Source organism: Dermacentor silvarum, chromosome 8 (assembly GCF_013339745.2).
Source record: "Dermacentor silvarum isolate Dsil-2018 chromosome 8, BIME_Dsil_1.4, whole genome shotgun sequence".
Taxonomy (NCBI): Eukaryota; Metazoa; Arthropoda; class Arachnida; order Ixodida; family Ixodidae; genus Dermacentor; species Dermacentor silvarum.
In genome coordinates, this window is record NC_051161.1 from 86,154,660 (window position 1) to 86,170,382 (window position 15,723).

The 15,723-nt window shown below is 47.3% G+C and overlaps 1 protein-coding gene across 1 annotated transcript in view; it reads right to left on the reverse strand.

Annotated features, from left to right (window-relative positions):
* The window catches only part of LOC119461535 (glutamate receptor ionotropic, kainate 2), an 84,461-nt gene that overhangs the window by 23,696 nt on the left and 45,042 nt on the right, over positions 1-15,723 (reverse strand). The window contains exons 2-5 of the mRNA XM_037722880.2: positions 15,086-15,241; positions 5,001-5,252; positions 3,177-3,355; positions 207-260 (exon numbers count right to left, since the gene is read on the reverse strand). Coding sequence (XP_037578808.1) covers positions 207-260; positions 3,177-3,355; positions 5,001-5,252; positions 15,086-15,241 — 641 coding nt within the window. The remainder of the gene's footprint in view (positions 1-206; positions 261-3,176; positions 3,356-5,000; positions 5,253-15,085; positions 15,242-15,723) is intronic.

The window sequence follows — 15,723 nt, forward strand, 5'->3', positions numbered from 1 at the left end:
GCTATCTGTCACGGGTGATCTTTATTAATTCCGGAAAACTTAAAACAGGTCACCCCGTATTATATCTGAATAGCTCAGTCAGGCTAGGAGACTATTTCGCTCCCATGTTGCAACTCATATTGAGCGCGATAGTATCCCGCAGTCAGCGCAGTGTAATGTCACAATACTAGAGCCTCGAGGAGCAGTGTTTGCACACTCGTACTCACCAGTGAAGTTATGATGTAGTTGTGGTAGTATGTCATCATGTTGACTTCTTGAGCCTGAAGAAAAAAGAAAGAAGCCAGTGCACAGAGAAAAACACTCACGGGGAATTTTTTGGTAAATACGAAAGAAATACGGCAGCATTACGTCACGTCTTTTTGACATCCCGAATCTACGATTTTCGCTGCGTTCACCACATCGCAACGTCTTCCTCAAGAGCTCGCTCGACACACGTGTCCGGTCTCTTCAAAGACTGAAGTGCGATGGTGCTGACAGTGGTCCGGATCAGACCATCGTCATTTCATATATATATATATATATATATATATATATATCAGGTGAGCGGCTTCACATACTTCACATACACCTTATTTCACTTTTGCATTCCTGCTGTCAATGCATTAAAGCGCACATTAGGTGATAAACAGTAGCCGAACCAGCAATGCCTCTGGCTGACGCCAACTTGGCAGAATATACGTATGGTGATGTCCAAAGCCTGCTTCCCGCTACCATTGTCTAAGAGTAACAAAATAAATATATCGAAAGTTATGCTTTTGTGGGCTACACGCACCGGATGTGATTGCAGCAGCTGCAAAATCACCATGGACGTCATTTTTTGCACATTAGTCATTGCCATGTTGGTACCCGATACTGAATATAACAGCGTAGTCACAAAAAAAGGAAGGGCTACGAGACAAAACAAAGCACTGAATTTCCACAGGTGGTGTCTAAAACTTCGTGATCATAACGTGTTTACGACGTCGCAATTTCTTCCTGCGCACGCATCCCGCATAAGCGTAGCGTTGGAGATCTGTTTCGGTTACGAACAGGCGACTATCGCTGGAACGTGGATTTGAACGCCACCCACCGGTTGCAAATCATCGCTTCGTCTTCTCATGTCCTCCCTCGTTCTTCTGACTGTGCTGTTATATTCAGACTAGAGCTACCATTTCGACAAGAGGATTTCTCAGAACATTGGCCCCAGATGGACGCATTCCTTTTTCGCCCAACGTTAAAAACTGAAAGAGAGTCAATAAGGAACAGACATGACCAAGTAACCGGACGGATATAGTGACCTAAAAAATTAAAGTAACAAGCCCACTGCCCTTCCAGTCCTTGAGAAATAGATGGTAGACATGCACAATAGAGTCTGCCAAAGAAAGGCTACGCTGTGAGGAAAAAATGCGGTGAATACAATTTAGCCCAGGGAGCCTGATACAGATTCGGGGCGTACAAGTTCGGTGTAAAACCCTAGGCAGTTAGCGGTTCACGCATTACGAATGATGAGAAACTTGAAACTAATCGTATCGCTCGTGGCAGTGGTCAGATTTTTTTTTAGCACAACAGTGTTTTATGCCGAGTTTCACGAATGACTTTCTGCAATGGATCTGATGTCGGCTCCGATACCGCCATCTAGGAGCGGTGAAGCTAAGTACTGCATCGTGACACTAACGAGCGCCGACAGTGAGCGCTTCGGTAGTCACAGAGCAGCGGAGGCTCCAACGCGGTGTAGCCATAGAATAAAGAACCAAGTGTGAACGGCTTCGCGACTTTGTAAGCTCGTAATTTTCAACGAAGTACTCTGTGATAAATAATAAAAGAAACATTATTAAAAGTGTCCGACAGCAGGATTTGAGCCCCGGACCATTAGCACAGAAGCCCAACATTGAAGCCATTACGCCGCGGACGCATACCCCGACAGGCACCATAGAACGCCCTTATCAATTTCTCGCGGGCAAGTCAGCGCGTTGAGACGTCTGGCGCGTTTCAACACCGCTCGCCAATAGGACGCCGTGCGCGAAGCAAACGTGCAACACGTGCGCCGTCCCGCAAGTCGTGCGCCTTTCCTGGAGTGGACCGTGAGCTCATGAAGCAAACATGCAACTGCTTCTGTGAAGACACGTTTCAGTTTCGTGTTCTACCAATTCCTATGAAAGAGGGATCAACCATGTTTTTTTTCATCCTATTTCATTGGTGGAATCATGCATGTGAACAGCAGGTGTTTTATCGCACCACACTTGCACATAAACATAACCAAAGTGGCAGAGCTCACCCTAGAACTTAAGGTAGTAATAATAGAAAACAAATTTGGGTAGCTTGCACTGGAGGTGCAATGCTTAAGAGACAGCATATCTGAGGGGCACCTAGGTAGTCCTGGCTTTTGGGCTAGGCTAAGCCCGACCAAGTAATCCCCAGCATTTTCCGGAATTTATTGATTAGTGATCGATTATCGATTAGTTTATCTATTGATTGGCTATCGCAAGGTATTGGCCACGTATTTGGGCTAGGCAAAGCACTATCAAGTCATCCCCAGCATTTTCCGGAATTTATTGATTACTGATCGATTATCGATGATCTATTCATTGGCTATCGATTGGCTATTGATGACTCACAAAGCTTAAGTAGTCCCAACCATGCTTAACTAGACTTAGCCAGGCTCAGCTTCGCCAGCACACAGGGGTATGTGCCATTGCGCTTGGACTCTTTCTGCATTATCTCCAGGATCGTATAACATTTTCTTGTACACGCGTTACGGACTGACGGTCGGCTTAAACAGCTCCGATGTTAAAATAGTGGTGGTTGTCGCACCATGGGCCACTGTGACATAATATTTACACCAGAGCTATAGGGGCTGGATATAGTCTGTGCACCACTAGGGCCTCAAGGCGTGAGAATGTTCTGCGTGAGAGCAGACGTATTCACAGACGCCTCCCCCCCCCCCCCCTATTCAGCCTTCAAAGCCAGTTATAGTGCCAATAGAAAGTTAATAGTGAGGTTATATCCCGAATATAGTCAGACAGTAGCCAGGTTATAGCCATGAAATCCATGTATGGCACAGTATCATGCTAATTGTTTTGTATGTCCTCAAATGACAGCATTGAAATCTGACTATATAATTGCTGAGGCATCAAAGGGCATAGAATGATAGTTGCACTGACGGCATATGAGAACCACTAAGAACATTGGCATATTACCTCTCGTAGAAGGGCTGGTAGAGACGATGTCTTGATGTCTAAGATGATGTTGTACTGTTTAGTGACGCCGATGTCTTTCATAATCTTCTTGAAGGACAATTTCGGATTCTTTTGGACCAGGGAAACGGCATGGTCTTGGGCGAATGAGCTGTTCAGCACGTCTTTGAGCAATATCAAGCCTGTTGGTATTTGTTTGCCGAATGAAAAGAAAGAGCATGTATTTGAGAGATGTAGTTGTTTTTAACTCCAGATGAAACGCGCAACAAACTTTGCTGCTTTGAGGATAAGCGATAGCACTGAATGTAACTGTTCAACAGAAAGTCCTTGTAATGTGTTAGGTTAGGGAACAGGGGCGGAAATATGTGTTATTTCTTACAGAAAAAATGCGAATATACTCAATGAAGTTTCTCGTAGAGAAGCAAATGCATCAAAGATTACCTAGGATATTCTTTAAGGGGCTCGGAACCACCAGTCGGGCTTGGTGAAATACCATAGTCCACGGGTAGCATATGCTGCTGTGAAAATTTCAGCGAAATTTTGCTGTCCTACGCGGTACGTGGAGCTCGCAAGCGGAGCGCGAAGTCACCTTTCACTCAAACGCTCTCTTTTCAACAGAAGCCGTGTTCCTCACTCTTTTCTGGGTGATTTATTTCGTAATAAAGTGGATTCCCATACGCGGCTGCGGTTGGTAGCTGTGGTCGACTGCGTAGCGTAGATACCGCGGCCGCCACGGGGTGCCGCCATGAGTCTACTGACTAAGCGCACTGCGGCGTGCCGAGGACAACCCCGTTTGGCTTACGTTTAGCGCGTCGTAGGCATCAAAATCGGAAGTCGTAGTGCCTATGTTAACATCCAAAAATAAATTCGAACTATGGGGTCAAAATGCAGAAAACACCCGTGTACTTCGATTTTAAGTGCACTTTAAAGAGCCCCAGGTGGCCCAATTAAACCGGTGTACCCCACTACGGCGTGCCTCATAAGGAGATGGTGGTTTTGACACGTGAAACCCCATAATTTATTAATTAAATTAGAACTGCGCTGCCACGGTAACATTTCAAAGGCGGAGCGTTGTGGCCGCGCCCCACTCCGCCATAGCCTTCGCAGTGCAAGGCATTGAAGAACGAACGGAAGCACAGCGGAGGCCGTGTTTGATTGCCAATCACTCCGCTTCTGCTGAACGCATTGAATTACCTTATTGCGGGAGAGTATTTCTGAAATAGCCTAGTTTCACTTCAAATGCCTTTCTCCACTTCGATAAAAAGTAGTTCAGAGCCCCTTTAAGTGTCGCAAGATAGCCACGCCAAAAAGCTCCACTATAATACTTGTTTCGTACTCGCAAGTTGCTCCGCGCAAACTATCCATAGTGGTTTCGTAATATTACACCATTTCCTGAACAAAAAGTTGGGGTTACTTATTTCTTGTAAGAAAGTGGTTGGTATTGCTGCAGCAAAGAGAATGGGTATTCTATCACGTGAAAGCTTCCAGTGCTTGGCGCGCTACTGATGGTGACACGTGAGTGAAATCAGTACCTTACTGTCATTGTGAAGTGGAATAGTGCACTCTTTTGTCATTGTTCCTCCATGCGCGCTACTGCAACTATGTGAACACATATTACGATGGCTTAGTGGTAAGTGCATTCTGCGAATGAGCAGGAGGTCACGGGTTCGGTTCTTTTATGTGCAACATACTGCTAATCCCTATAGGGATTATTGCATGAAGGGCACACATATGAGCAATACACGTGCTAGTACATAATAAACCAAGTAATATTTCTATGAAGTTATGTATCGCAAGCATCATTCAAACATGTGAAGGAATACTTACTCTGCTGGTCCTCGTAAAGTATTGTGAACGTCTTCCACTTCTTGTTGAGTATGAGGTCCAGGAAGGCTTTACCGAAAAGGTCGGGGTCTGGGAACAAGTTCAGGGTGTAGGCATTACGATTGGACGTCGGATGCCAAGTGGTCTGAAGGTGCGGAACATTCAAGTTTGTGCAAGCCGACATGGCGAGTGATGTCACAACTGGTGAAGTGGGGCCCACGATTGAGGACACCCTCTGCTTGAAAGATGTGCAAACTGGAAGAAACATTGTAGGAACTGTTACTATTAGCATTCGGATACAAAGCCGACATCAAAAAATATTCCTAAATGAATGGTCACTGGAATCGTTTACTGATTTACATTTACAGTCGGACATTCCCCTCCGCTGACCCTCATTTGCTCAACGAACTGTGGTAGTTCAGCCAAAGTTACACTAAAGAGGCGAAAGCGTGCACTAGGCCGCGCAAAGCTGAAGACACGGCGAAACTGGCCGATTGGTTGCGTCTCTTGGTTTTTTTTCAGGTTGAACTTGGCTATGTCGAGGTTTAAACTTGGTTGTAGCTAGGCGTATACTCATTTACGTCATCTGTGCTAGTACTGAAACGGCTACGGAAGTACTGAAAAGGTGCACCGCTCCATCACGCCACCGCCGCGCTATCGCCACCGCCACAGCTGGTATGACGTCATGGTCCCCCACAGCGTCGCGCTACCGCCGCGCACCTTTCACTACTACCGCAGCCTTTTCAGTACTAGCACAGGTGACGTACACGAGTATAGGCCTAGCTACTACCAAGCTTAAATCTCAAAATTGCCAAGTTAAACCTAGCTACAACCAAGAGACGCAAGCAATCGGCCATGTGTCTTGAGCTTTGCGCGCCCTAGTGCAAGCTTTCGCTTTTTTTTTTTCTTTCCTGGCTCAGCGCGCCACGGAGAGAAGAGAGGCGGGGTCGGGAAGGGAGGGAGGGAGCGGGCGAGCAGGGGACCACGTGCGCTTTTCGTTCCCCGAGACCTCTCGCCCTTCTCACTGGAGCTCCGCTCGTGTCGCCGCATACCACCTACTGCCATGCCTGCTCAAGACAATCCGAGCACGTCCGCAACTACCACCCCAGCACAGCCTTCGCCGTCCGTCGTGGCCATCCACAACCGCCACCGTGACCCACCAGTCTTCGCTGGTCTGCGGGGAGATGACGTCGAGGAATGGTTCCAAAACTACAACCTGGCAAGTTGCAAAATGTCCCCTTCTACCTCACCGATGTCGCGAAAACCTGGTTTTGGAACCATCAGCCTCATCTCTTCGACTGTAAAAGTTCACGCAGAAACTTCGCCAGATCTTCGGCGCTTGCACTGTTCGCGCTGAGGTCGCGAAGGAAAAGCTCTGTGAGCGCGTCAACTTATCTGGGGAATCGTACACATCATATATTCAGGATGTGCTAGCTCTGTGCAAACGTGTCAACGCCACCATGTCCCAGACCAACCGCATATGGCATATTATTAACGGCATAAACACCGTCGCCTTTGGCGCTCTCGCCACGCAATATCCTGCCACCATCCAAGATGGAATCGCCACTTGCCAGCGCCTAGAACTTCAATCTCTACGGCTATGCACGGATAACACATACCTCTGTCTGCCTTCAACAGTGGAATTGCGCACGCCTATGCGTGATATTGTTCGGGAGGAACTTCACGGGCGATGCTTTTCCAATGCGGCAGAACCTGGCGTCGCCCCTTCTCCGACGGCTTACGCGAGATAATCAAGCAAGAGATTGCCTCTGCGTCACGTCTAACGTGCTCTGGTGGCCCCTGCTCTCGACATGTGCCAACATATGCCGACGTCGCGGCTCTCACTCCGGTCACCGTGGCCCCTCTACCAACGGACCACTATGTCCCTGTGGCTTCACTGTCGCCACCACCACAGCCTTACCACTCCACTCCGCTTCCTGCTCGATCCATTTACTACTATTGTGGCTACCGCTGGTATATCTCCCGGTTCTGTACACGGCGTCAAGAGGGTGAGCAACGTGTTTATACACCCGAAGAGCGAACCGGTGTCTGTCCAGCAACGGGCTACCAGAGAACCTCCTGCCGCTCTTCATTTCACCGATCACCCTCTCCTCCGTACCCTACGAAACGAACACACCTCTCAATTCTCTAGAATCTCGTCCGCAGGTCGCCTTCTGCACGTCGTCGTTCCGTATCACCTTTTAAGGCTTTTCTACGCTCTTATACTGAGGTACTACTATATAAAATGTAACATATTCTTCCCTCCATAATTTTTCAATAAATATTCTATATCGCTCATCTCTTAAAACTGACTTGGAAACCTTACATTGCCTTGTTTACGAGCTTATTTTGATAATTTTGTGCTTTGTAACCACTGCTCTACGAAGTGTATAGAATGCAGGGCCGGTGAAGCCTCAAGAAGGCTTTTTACCTGTAATCCTCAACATTGCATTTGTCTTGCAATGTTGGAATAAATAGTTTGATTTGATTTGACCTCTCCGACATGCTTCTCATGTCTCCAACGCCCACTCGGAAAACTCCCCAATGCAATTTTAGGAGGGGAAACTGCATCCGCCGGACAGTCTACAATTCCTCCAGAGCGACCGTCAAACTTGTTGTCAATGTTTGCGGAAGGTGTGCCCGTCGAAGCTCTCGTTGACACAGGTGCCGCCATTTCGATTATTCGCGCAGACTTTTGTTCCCGCCTCCGGAAAGTGATGACGCCTTATTGCGGCCCGTCTCTTCGTGCAGTGACCAACGCCGTTCTTCGTCCTGTCGCGCAATGTACAGTTCGAGTATTCATTGACGGAATACGTCATCACATTGTTTTTGCTGTGTTTCTCGAGTGTTCCCATGAAGTTATTTTAGGCTGGGATTTCTTGTCTTCGGCGTCGACGGCTATCTCTTGTCGTGAGCGACTCGTACACCTGAATGCCACCGGTTACTCTTTTCCTGATTATGAAGAAATATGCGCCTCGTCACCTCCTCCGATTATGTTCTTTGGCCGTCTAGACAAGAAATTCTATGTGTCAATTCCAGTGGCATTCGGAATGGCGACGTTCTCATTCTTCCCTACGGTCATACGTTATCTAGAGGAATTCTTATTACTCCTGGCCTTGTTCGCTTCTCTCATGGCTCTGCATTCCTCAACGCGTTAAACCAAACTACCGAACCTCGATTGCTGCTCCTTGGATCAAGTGTCACTTGCGCTGTTGATACACAGCCTAATGCAGTTGTTGCCCTTTCACTTGTGCGACCAGAGTCAACGTCGTCGCCACTCACTGCCTCTTCCCCACCGCTGTCGGCAACCATAGGCCCTGACCTGACCGCTGCCCAGGATCGCGCTCTGCTCGCACTATTGGAAAAATACTGTTCCTTGTTCGGCATCAATTCGCCAGCCCTCGGTATGATGGCTGCCGCGACTCATCGCATACACACTGACGGCTCCCGCATTGTTCACCGACGGCCATATCGCGTGTCTCATAAGGAGCGCGAAATTATCGAGGAAAATGTATTGAACATGCTTCGACAGAATATCATATGACCTTCCTTGAGCCCCTGTTCCTCTCCAGTTGTTCTAGTGCACAAGAAAGACGGTTCAATGCGTTTTTGTGTTGATTACCGTGCCCTGAACAAAATCACGCGCAAGGATGTTTACCCTTTGCCACGGATCGACGACGCACTAGATCCTTTACAGGGTGCCGAATATTTTTCTAGTCTTGATCTTAGATCCGGCTACTGGCAAATACCGGTGTCAGAGTCCGAAGACTGGAAAGAGACACCAAGACGCAGATGCTCTATCTCGTTACCCTTTGCGGAGCAATAATGACTCAGCATAGCCTACTCGTACTGATGTACAGCCCGAGCCCACTTCATCACCCTTGTCCATCTCATCGCTCGACTGGCTGAAACCTAATCGCCGATCTGTCCTTGTTTCCCACCAACATGCCGACCCATACTGCCGAAGTATTCTCGACCGCACAGAGGGTTCTGCTTCACCTCTGAACGTCCGGCTCCGCCGACAACTTAAACAATTCAAGCTTCACGATGGGGCTTTGCATTGCTATATTTATCACGTTGATGGCAACAAATCGGTATCCATCATACCACGTTCTCTGCAACGTGAGGTGCTTGAAGCCTTTCATGATGATCCGACGGCTGGTCATCTCGGATACTACAAGACATACGACAGAATACGCAGTCGGTGCTCTTGGCCTGGCCTCTCTTCTGCCGTAGCCCGGTACGTCGCATCATGCGTTCTTTGTCAACGCCGCAAACGACCTACGACTCCTCCTTCTGGTCTTTTGCAACCTCTTCCTTGTCCCGGTTCACCCTTCGAGGTCGTCGGAATAGACTTGTACGGTCCTCTCCCCAAGACCTCCAATGGCAATCGCTGGATTGTTACGGCCGTAGACCATTTGACACGCAAACGCCGAGACAGCCTGTATACAATCTGGGAGTGCCGCTGAAGTCACCGATTTCTTTCTACTCAACATCCTTTTACGTCACAGAGTTCCGCGCGTTCTCCTCAGCGACTGCGGCAAAGCCTTCCTCTCGTCTCTTCTTACCGAAGTTCTGCGTGCCTCAAACACCGTTCACAAGACCACTTCGAGTTACCACCCGCAGACGAATGGCTTCACAAAGCGTTTTCATCGTACTCTATCGGATACAATTGCAATGTACATCAGCCCCGACCACACCAACTGGGATGCAATAGTGCCACTGGTGACTTTTGCTTACAATACGGCTGTGCAACACACCACCGGCTTTTCTCCATTTTTCCGCGCCTATGGCTGCTCACCTAGTTGCGTTCCTGACGTCTCGTTCCTTACGGCTCCAGTGTCCTCAGCAACGCCCTTCTCGGAACAATTTTTGTTTCGCCTCGAAGCCTGCCGTCATCGAGCCGACATCGCTCAGGATGTTCGGAAGCGTCGCTACTGACTCGACTCACCGTGTTGTCACTTTTTCCCCTGATTACCAAGTTCGTCTATGGACTCCTGTGCGTGTTCCCGGTTAGTGCGAAAATTTTGCCAGTTGTTTTATTGGACCCTACACGGGCCATTGAGCAGACATCTCCGGTTAATTACCGCGTCTCGCCCCGTAGAATTTCTTCCGACCACCGCTGCCGAGGTACAAAAATTGTGCATGTATCGCGCTTAAAACCGTACCCTCACCACATTTCATCATAATGCCGCGCGACCAGGCGGCCGCTTCCACCACGCGAGGGAATTAGTGTGAGCGCTACCCATGACTGACTCTTCTTCATCTCTACACATCATCATCACTTGTACAAATTCTTCATCTGTATTTATCATCATCAGCCACCCAGCTATATATATACGCAGCTATAACTCCCTTTTTCCTGGCTATGAGAAGTTACGGCTGGAACCTGTGGATATCGCATTGCAATATTAACAGAAGACAGGTACTTTTATTTTTGAATGAAGCTTTGAAATTATTCTGCCAATAATTTTTCATAGGCGGATAAATAAACAAACTTCAACAACATTTTTAATATTTTTAACAATGTAAGCAGCTATTGGAAATTTCCAGCAGAATTCGCCTTATCTTTTAACGTTATAGCCATTGTTTAATTTTTTTTGTGAGCACATATATTTACTTTTGCTTCGCAATCGGTGTCTGTGTAAAAGGAAAAAAAAAGGCCCTAGCCTAGTGGAGGCCGTGGCGGATACGCAAACCGAACCGCGCTATAGTGCGTGAGATTCCAAACAGCAGTGCAATTCATGAAACCAAGGTAGGGACTGATTTGGCCTTTTAGTTAGGAAGATTGAAGTCTTCCCACATGTGTAATAAGGAATTTCGATTGTTGTTTCCTGTGCGACATATGAACTTGAAACTATTTTGAATCAAGAAAAACTGGATTCCTCTTACTTATGGGTGTCTCCCTAACTTTTTTTCGGTCACCGCACGGACTGAAAGATGCCAAGCAAACCTCTAATTTCAGGTTGCAGTGTCATCTAGCATTACCCACGTGGACGTTCCAATTAAAGAGCAAGCACTCGTCTCTCGTTTCTCTTGTTCCTCTCCGCCTTACTGCTGGGCGAGTTTTTGTGGAATGTGACTCCATGCCTCCTTGGACAGGCGGACAACTTCAGTACTCCGGCTTCAATTATAGAACGGAAAAGCGGATTCTCCATAATTACAACCACGGAGGGCAGGTCACCGCTCAGGAGAACAGGACACCTTTTCTGTCAGCAGTAGCGCTAGTTGCGGTGCAATTGTGTCATATGCGAGCACATAATCAGAGAGAGTGTCCGAGTAATAAAAAAGACTTGCTAAGCACTGCCTTAATAATCACTTTTTTCCTTCTCTTTGTGCTGCACTTTTTTTTCACGTCATCATGCATTATTACCGCGATGGAAGAAGTTTCGTGGTTTTCAAACAACCAAACCGAGTGTAGCATTTTTCTTTAGCCGTACGATAGTAATTTCCATTAGTGAAAAGAGCACTCAAACAAGGTGCGTCGTGCCATCCTGCGTGCTGCCAACGGTATCTTTGCACGATCAAATTTTTATTTCTGTAGCGGTCCGAAGGTATAAGTTAACTTTTTGTCTCCGTGTTTTTGCGGCATACCTTCACAATTGTGGTAGTCTTCTCTGGATCTATGTCCTTGGTAGGCCCGGTTCAATAATCACTTTTGCTCCTCGCGTTACGGGAACTGTTACCTTTTTATGAAACGTTGAGCACGTACTTCCACAAAGAGCAACTCATATTTAGGAGCAATAGGTGGCCCTTGCGAAATATTTGTCCTTTCTCATAAACCCACGTGCACGCGGGTGTCTCAGAAAGTGCAGAAAAGCATACGTACATCCTTCAAATTTTGTTATTATTATCTGGCGAGCGTTAACTCCACAGGTGTAAGTGCATTATCATAGATAGATGTAATATATATAGATATAGACGACCTGGTAGATAACGACGAGCTGGTGGCAGTACTAGTCGCCCGTGTGTTCACACAGCTAGGCCTTCATCCCTGGTTACCGGAAAGTTATCTAAAATAAAATTAGCGCAGCTTCCACGGGAGGCGCAATGCTAAAGAGACAGCGGAGCTGATGGGCGCCTAGCTAGTCCTGGCTTTTGGGCTAGGGTAAGCACTACCAAGTCATCCCCAGCATTTCCCAGAATTTATTATTTGATTGATTATCAATTAGCTATCGATTGGCTATCGATTGGCTATCGCAAAGTATTCGCCACGTATTTGGGCTAGGCTAAGCACTACCATCCTACGCACTACATAGCCTGCCCAGCTCCCTTTCATTCGCTTAATGTAAACTAGAATAGCGGCTATTCCCATTCGTTCACTGATCCACACCGCTCTCTTCCTGTCTAATGGTGGACCATTAGAGTTACAGAATGGATACCAAGAGAAGGGAAGCGCAGTCGAGGACGGCACAAAACTTGGTGGGGTGATGAAGTTAGGAAATTTGCAGGCGCAAGTTTGAATCAGCTAGCGCAAGACGGGGGGGGGGGGGGGGGGGTAGTTCGAGATCACAGGGAGAGGCCTTCGTCCTTCAATGGACATAAATATAGGCTGCTGCTGCTGCTGCTGCTGATGATGATGATCATGATGAAGCACTACCAAGTCTTCCCCAGCATTTTCCGGAATTTATTGATTATTTATCGATTATTGATTAGCTATTGATTGGCTATCGGTTGGCTATAGCAAGGTATTGGTCATGTAGTTGGGCTAGGGTAAGCACTACCATGTCCTCCCCAGAATTTACCAGAATTTATTGGTTATTGATGGACTATTGATTAGCTGTTGATTGGCTATCGATTGGATATCGATGACTGCCTAAGCTTAAGTAGTCCCAACCGATGCTCAGCTAGACTTAGGCCGGTTCAGCTTCGCTAGCACACAGGGGTATGTGTCATTGCGCTTGCACCTTTTCTGCACTACCACCAGGATCGGCCCACATTCTTTCCTACGCATCACGGACTTACGGCCGGCTTATACAGCTCTGCTGTTAAAAAAATGTCGCAGTTCCGCCCGAAAGTCGAAGCATCAATTGCGATAGCAAATTTACTAGTAGAGAGCTCTACGGAGTAAGGATAGTATTTTTATCGGCTGCACAAACTTGGCCACATTCGCCTACTAACTGAATTAACAAGCATGGTGTCAGCGGGTCGCACAGCGGCAAATCTTCGAGAAACCCTTTGAGAAAACCTAACCGTCTACTCATTTGGAAAATGGAGCCCATCAATAACTAATCTACTGAAAATGCATATCGAAGTGATGAGACACATGAGCTTTTGTGTAAAACGAAGCGATATTGCATCAAATTCGGGAGCGGAGTTCTTGCATGCGCAGATCTGCTGATAGACACGATAAATGCATATAACCATAACCATAAACAACATTTTCTCCGACGCATCACGGACTTATGGCCGGCTTAAACAGCTCCACTGTTAAAAAAAGTCGCAGTTTCGCCCGAAAGGTGAAACATCAATTACGATAGGAAATTTACTAGTAGATAGCTATACGGAGTAAGGATAGCATTTTTAACGGTTGCACAAACTTAGACACATTCGCTTACTAACTGTATTAACAAGCATGGTGTCAGCGTGCACAATCAAACATGAATAGATCACACTCGATGACCGCAGACAACCACTGTCATAACGCTGGCGTGAGCAAGCGCAGCGGAAGCAGTGAACGAAGGTTCGTGCGGTCTATCGCTTCAACGGAAACTGAGCGGCAAAAGCACAGAGCATACAAAGGTAAGAGCCGTGTGGAGATCACTTTCAAGATACAGTGCGTGCGACAGCCATCCTCAGCCGCACAAAGTAAGTACGCAGTTGCTGACAGAGTAGAAGCCGCGCCCCCTCCCTCGCGCGCTGCCTTCCCGCTTTCCTCCTTTCGTGTGGGAGATTGAGTCGCCAGTTCCCCATGCGCCCGGTTGCATGATACGCATTTGGTGCCGCAGCTAAACGTCGCCTCCCTTACGTCCTTTCGCACGTCGGAGACATATCGCGTTAGCTCTCCGCCGTGCGTTCGCTCTTCGTGAAAGCGCGCGTCCTTCGCGGGCTTTCACCCGCACATACAGCATACGGCTCGCGGCGACGATTTTATCGCCGTTGGACTTTATACGGAACCTCACGGTGACGAGACGGCAATGACGACGGTAGAAATGCACTTGGAGTGTCCATATAATTGCTATCGAAATAAAATCGCCGAGATATAACGTTCGAATTTTACCGTTGAGGTGAGATGAAGGAAGGCGAAAGTCGAAGACACCATCACCTTCCCGTAAAAAGAGCAAACGAGGCATAAATGGCTACCGCCTGAACTGGGCAGATCGGGCACCACCAAGTCGGATGGTTGCATAGTTTCCATTTCATTATGTAGCGGAAGTTTGCGGCATAGCTTACCATATAATCACGTTCCATTCCATTGCTGTGAAGATGTATTACCAGCGAAGCAGTTTAGCACACGACATGGAGGTGACACAGAATTTAGATGAACGGTTTGAGCAAATTTCATTTCTCTTGAGCGGTGACGGCGGTCATCCCGAAGAAAGACACACGCACACACCTTTATTTTGATTGGCGTTCTTGATGGGTAGCATACATTAACATGGAGGACTACCGCCACCTCGGAGAGTCGGAGGAAACTATACACGCGCGACGGGACCACCACCCGGCGGAAAGTAGGCTGGTGCGAAGGGACCGTCACGCCAGCAGTGCGGAAGAAAAATAGGCACGCAAGCGCTTGGAACGACGACAAAGGGAGGGCGGTGCGAGCTTACACATGGCCGACGCGGGTCGCACAGCGCCAAATCTTTGAGAAACCCTTTGAGAAAACATGACAGTCTACTGATTTGAAAAATGGTGCCCATCAATAACTAATCTACTGACAATCCATATCCAAGTGATGAGACACATAAGCTTTTTCACAGCTCACACATAATTCGTGAGCTGAGTTCTCGCACGCGCAGATCTGTTGACGGACACGATAAATGCATAGAACCGTAGCCATTGACAACTTATCTGTAAAACGCTCCTGTGGCAAAAAAAAAATTCGAGAAACCACCCCTTGTAGTCAAAGGCGTTGTGGTGATACTTACTAGCTTTGGAAGCCGAGAAGCTGTCCTTTGGCCTCACCTCGTGTATGACTGGCATAAGCTCGGTCTTTGGTAAAATGGTGATGTCCTTGTTAATCTTGTCTAGGGCGTGGCGGAAGCTCAGCTGCGCCTGGTGGTTGTCGCTCTCAAATATGCCACCTGCGAAGGATAAGCAGAGACGTAAACACCAGCGTGCACAATACCAAACAAGAAAAAAAAACATGTATGCATAACCTGTACCTCGGTTAAGCATGGCGAAGTTGTTTCAAAGAAGGCATACTTCTCGGTATACTTGGTGATGCCAAGTATAAATTAAGGAGAAATGCAAACACGAGTGAACTCTATTTAGAATGCCCTTTGTAGGTTATTCCGACTTGCTTTTAGCAGCATTGTATATTAGAGAGCAAATATCACGCTGGAAATTGTTCCACGCATGTTTACATCAAAACCGCTGCCTCTATGATCTTTTTTTAGTGTCATCACAAGTTTGCGCCTATCTTCCATTGGGGGTAATTTGGTACAACATAAGCCTATAGACGTCGGCAAGTTAACATTTCTTCGTCATAAAGTTGCTATCGTAATTTAAGGTATTGGAGCAATAAAAAAAAAAAACTTTGATTGTGCGTTCCTTTCGCGATCGC